Consider the following 5,377-nt stretch of genomic DNA (forward strand, 5'->3'; position numbering starts at 1 on the left):
TGTCTGACGGAAGGCCCCGGGTCAAATGAGTTCAAGTTCTTGAAGCCTATTATCCCCAAATTTCCGCCCCATGGCGCTGTCGAAGTAATAGAGGGAAAGGCCACCTTCCGGAATAGCTGTGGATTCAATTAGGGATCTGATCATAATGCCCTGTGTTTTGCCATTTATCTCTAATTTCCCCAAATACCAAGTTTGAGAACGTCACGGAGAAAAACCCCACCTTCAGGTATGATTTCCCTTTTGTAGTAAATTTATCCTTTGAACTTTATCTTGTCCAGTTTTGAAAAACTGAATTCTATGTCATGGCATCTATTTACACAGTGCCACCCCAAATCTAAGCATGCTCTTGATTTTTCTGAGATGTTTGCTCCTGATGGTATTTGTCAGGGTGAGCTATTTTAATGAAATCAAATATTGTTTTTCTCTGTATTCTATTCATTTTTCATCACACTCCAAGTGTTTTTGATGCTAAATAGCAAAAATAAAAATGTTTTTACATAATTTTGTTTTCAAAGGAATACATGCACATGATAACAAATGTAATGTGTGAGAAAACCTGACAAAAAGCAACAATAATCTGGGCACCTGGGTAGCTCCAGTGGTTAAGCCTGGGCTCTTGGTTTTGGTTCAGGTCTTGATTTCAGGGTCAGGATCTGCCTGTGTGGGGCTTTGGCTCAACTCAGAGTCAGCTTGAAATTCTCTCTCTCTTCCTCTGCCCCTTCCCACCCCCCTGCGCTCTCTCTCAAATAAGTAAATTAAAAAAAAAAAAAAAGCAACAATCTTCTACTCTTCTTTCCTAGCTCTGATCTACACTGGCAAACATTTTGTTAAACAAACATTTTTTATTGAACTATACATACAGAAAAGGGAACAAATCCTGACATCAGCTCAATGTGTTTTAAGAAAGTGAACATACTTGGTACCAGTATCTTGATGAAGAAATGAAACATTGTTAGCATTTCAGGTGCCACACAAATTACCCCTTAAAGTCACTACCAGCCCAAGTATAACAAATATCCAATACTATGTTTTAGTTTTTGCCTGTTTTGAATTTATATCAATGGAATAGTAGAGTATGAACTATTTTGTGTCTGGCTTCTTTCACTGAACATTATGTTTCTGAAATTTGTCCATGATATTGCTTTTAATTTTAGTTTTTATTATCATTGCTGTATAGTATTCCATTGTGTGAAGCTTTCCCAATTTATTGCCCATCCTATTTGGGCTGGTGCAAGGTTTGACTATTCGAATAATACTGCTTTGAACATTCTCATACATGTCCTTTGGCAAATATTTATATGCCTTTCTGTTGGTGTATACCTAGGAGTGAAATTGCTGCTAAGATCAAGTGTAGTAGATACTTCCAAATAGTTTTCCAAACTGGTTGTACCAATTTACACTGCTGTCAGTACAGTCTGGATGTTCCTCCACATTTTTGCCAAAACTTGGTATTTGTTTTTCATTTTATCCCAATGGAAAGTACTTTTAAACCTTTTATTTCTAGTTCTTTTTATATTCATTTCTTTATTACTAAAGAATGTGTTTGTAACTTTTTCATAAACTTAAAACAATTTCCTCAATTTCCTGCTGTTGTTTAGTACCTAGCACACTTAAAACTTCTCTCATTCATCCTTCACATATGGCTGTGTCACTGTTTTCCAGTACTTCCCTGCACAAACTGAAATCTTTTATTTATTATTCTACTAGCAACATTTATTGTTCCACTAACAACAGTTCCTTTGCATTTACTTGTATGACAGAATAGAATACAGTTCTTATTTTTTTCCTCTTACCTCTTTCTCCCTTACACTTTCAGACCTCTATCAAATTAACTTTTACTTTTGTCAAGGTTGATGACATTTTTTACTCTACAACCATAGCTAAGAATTCCCCCTTTTGTCTGTAGATCTGTTTTCTGAAAATCAATATTAAAAATTCACCATTAATGACACATAAATTATGAATGCCCTGCAGCCAAAGATCACCAGGAACACACTGCATCAGAACAAAGTTGGGTTTATTGACTTGTTGTAATGAGGGAGACTGCACATCCTGGGAAAGCATGGGTTACCTTAGTAATAGCGCCTTAAAAAGGAGCTATAGGTTTTGGGCTTGTGTTCAGTGATTTTGCATAGAGTTCAAGGAAGTAGCCCTGGATTAGATGCTTTCAGTGAATGGCAGTAATTCTATTATAGGGCTCTTACTGAATTTTATTTAGGAGATGAGAAGAACAAAGTGAGGTTAAAGCTGTAACTGGTTTTTTATTTTTTATTATTATTTTTTTGTTTTGTCTTAAAGATTTTATTTATTTATTTGACAGAGAGAGACACAGAGAGAGAGGGAACACAAGCAAGGGGAGTGGATGAGGGCAGGGAGCCCAATGCAGGGCTCAATCCCAGGACCCTGGGATCATGACCTGAGCCTAAGGCAGATGCTTAATGTCAGCCACCCAGGCGCCCCTGTAACTGGGCTCTGTAACTGGTTTTTTAAAAACCTGCATTCACTCATAATAAGCTAGGACAGAGGACTTGGTCATTTTGGGGGGGGGGCGGTTTACCATGTTCTTGTTTTTGTCTCTGCTCAAGCATGATCATGATGTCATCTTATTGTGGTTGTTTCCATCTTATCACAATGGTCTTTAATGATGTTCTGTGAAGTTATTTATATTCAACAGGAGAAGATCATGGCCCATTTGTGAGTGCTAGGCCAGTTCCTATTTATAAGAGGCTGATTTTCTCTTTCTCAAAATATTCATTGTACTGTAAAATCCCTAGAAGAAAGCACAGGAGAAAAGCTTCATGACATTGAATTTGGCAATGACTTCTTGGGCATGACACCAAAAGCAATGAAGGCAAAAATAGACAAATGACACTACATCAAACTTAAAAATTTTTGTGCATCAAAGAACACAGTCAACAGTGAAAAGGCAATCTATCGAATGGGAGAAAATATCTGCAAATCTTTTATCTGATAAGGGGTTAATGTCCATAATATTTAAGAACTCCTACAACCCAACAGAAACCACAAAATATCAAGTAACCTCATTAAAAAATGAACAAAGTAATTGAATGGACATTTCTCTGAAGATGATGTGCAGATGACCAACAAAAATATGAAAAAATGCTCAACATCACTAATCATCAGAGAAATGGAGATCCAAACCACAATGAGATATTACCTCACACACACATGAGGATGACTGCTATCAAAAACCAGAAAATAGCAAGTGTTTGTAAGGATGTAGAGAAACTGGTACCTTTGTGCAGTGTTGGTGAGATTGTAAAATCGTGCAACTGCTATAAAAACAGTATGGAGGCTCCTCAAAAAATTTAAAAGAGAACTTCTATATGATCCAGCAGTCTCATTCCTGGGTGTATATCCAAAGGAATTGAAAGCAAAGTCTCAAAGAGATATTTGTGCACCCATATTCATAGCAGCAGTATTCACAACTGGCAAGAGATGGAAGCAACCCGAATACCCACATATAGATGAATGAATAAACAAAATGTGGTGTGTGTGTAAAGAATGGGAATATTATTCAGCCTTAAAAAAGGAAGGCAAGCCTATCACATGCTACAGCATGGATGAACTTTGAGGGCATTATTCTAAGTAAAATAAGATAATCACAAAAAGGCAAATATTGTATGATTCCACTTAAATCATGTATCTAAAGTTGTTAAATTCATACAAACAGAAAGTAGAATGGTGATTACCAGGGATGGGGGGAGGAGGAGAGGGGAGTTTTGTTTAATGGGTACAGAGTTTCAGATTTGCAAAATGAAAATGTTCTGAAGATCGGTTTCACAACAATGTGAATATACTTAACATTGCTGAACTGTACACCGAAAAATTGTTATGATGGTAAATTTTGTTATATTTTTAACTACAATAAAATATGTTGTTCATTGCAGAGCCATATTACTTAGTGGTAAGGACTGTGTTTTCTGCTCCTTTGATCTATTCTTGTGTTTCCTGTGCCATTGAAAATAGAGTGTTCCTAGAATCAAGATCAAATAGATTCACCATTTTAGACTCCATCAGTTGGCTTTACCATATCTTCAAACATCTTTAAATCAATAATTCAGGTTCCCATATTTCTTGCCCGAAGCCCTCTATCTTTCTGCTTCTTTCTGGACTAAATGATCTCTAAATGTGAACAAAACTATCATCTTGTCTTCATACCTCTCCTAGTTAAGTCCATTGATAGATTACTTATCTCCTTTTTAAAAAAAAAATTCCCTCTCTTTGCTACAGTATATCCTCAAGTGGATTCCTGAGAGGGTATACGAAAAATGAACTCTTGTCTCTGCATGTCTGAAAATGCATTTAGTTTTCTTACACTTCATTGATATGTTATATATTATATACGTCATTTAATGTCATATATTTTAACACTTCATGCTTTTTCATATCTGGGATTATTTCATCTCTACTATTATTTCCTTAATAACAGTATTCCTAATTTTATCTTGTTTTTTTCCCTGAGACTTGTGTTTGTCAGATATTGAACACTCTCAATTATTCCTCTATGTTTCTTATATTTCTCTTGCATTTTACATCTTTGGTTTTTCTTCTCCATCCTTTTTTAAAGTAAGTCCCTCACTTTATTTTGAGTATTTCTATTTCTTCCCTTAGGAGAAGTGTTGATATTTGTTGCTACAGGAAGCAGAGAGATCCTGGCAACTGCACAACAGAGGAGCAACATGCTGAAAACATAGGGGAAAAGCCTCATGACATCATATTTGTTAATCCACATCAAAAGACATCATAGTCAAATTTCTGAAAACTAAAGGCAAGGAAAAAATCTTGAAAGCGGTGAAAATGACACATTATTCATAGAGCAATAACAATTTGAATGACAGTAGACTTCTCATCAAAAACCATAGAGGTTAGAAGAAGGACACAGAGTTTTCAAGTGCTGAGAGAAAAGAAATGTTAACCCAGAATCCTATATCCAGTGAAAATATCCTTCAGGAAGAGAATTGGTTGCCAGTACACCTACCCTAAAAGAATGGCTGATGAAAGTTCTCCAAACGGAAAGGAATCAATTAAAAAGAAAGGAATCTTGGGACTCTGAGCGTGCGACTCTTGATCTCAGGGTTGTAAGTTCGAGCTCCATGTTGGACGTGGAGGCTACCTGAAAAAAAAAAAAGGAATCTTGGGACATCAGTAAAGAAGAAAAACACAGGAAACAAAAATATGGGTAAATGTTATAGACTTTCCTTCTCTTGAGTTTCATAAATTATGTTTGATGGTTGAATCCCAAATTATATCTGATTATGTCTGATATAATTCTAAGTATATAGAGAGGAAATTTTTTTTTTTTTGAGAGAGAGAATGAGAGAGAGAGAGCATGAGAGTGGGGAGGGTCAGAGGG

The 5,377-nt window shown here is 35.9% G+C and overlaps 1 protein-coding gene across 1 annotated transcript in view; it reads left to right on the forward strand.

The window, feature by feature from the left end:
- LOC118017111 (protocadherin beta-2-like) overlaps positions 1-4,771 on the forward strand; it is a 53,976-nt gene extending 49,205 nt beyond the window's left edge. The window contains exon 3 of the mRNA XM_035015050.1: positions 4,636-4,771. Within this exon, the coding sequence (XP_034870941.1) occupies positions 4,636-4,771 (136 nt within the window). The remainder of the gene's footprint in view (positions 1-4,635) is intronic.
- The last annotated feature ends 606 nt before the right edge of the window (positions 4,772-5,377 follow it).

Source organism: Mirounga leonina, unplaced genomic scaffold (assembly GCF_011800145.1).
Source record: "Mirounga leonina isolate KUSES-001 unplaced genomic scaffold, KU_Mleo_1.0 Mir_168, whole genome shotgun sequence".
Lineage (NCBI taxonomy): Eukaryota > Metazoa > Chordata > Mammalia > Carnivora > Phocidae > Mirounga > Mirounga leonina.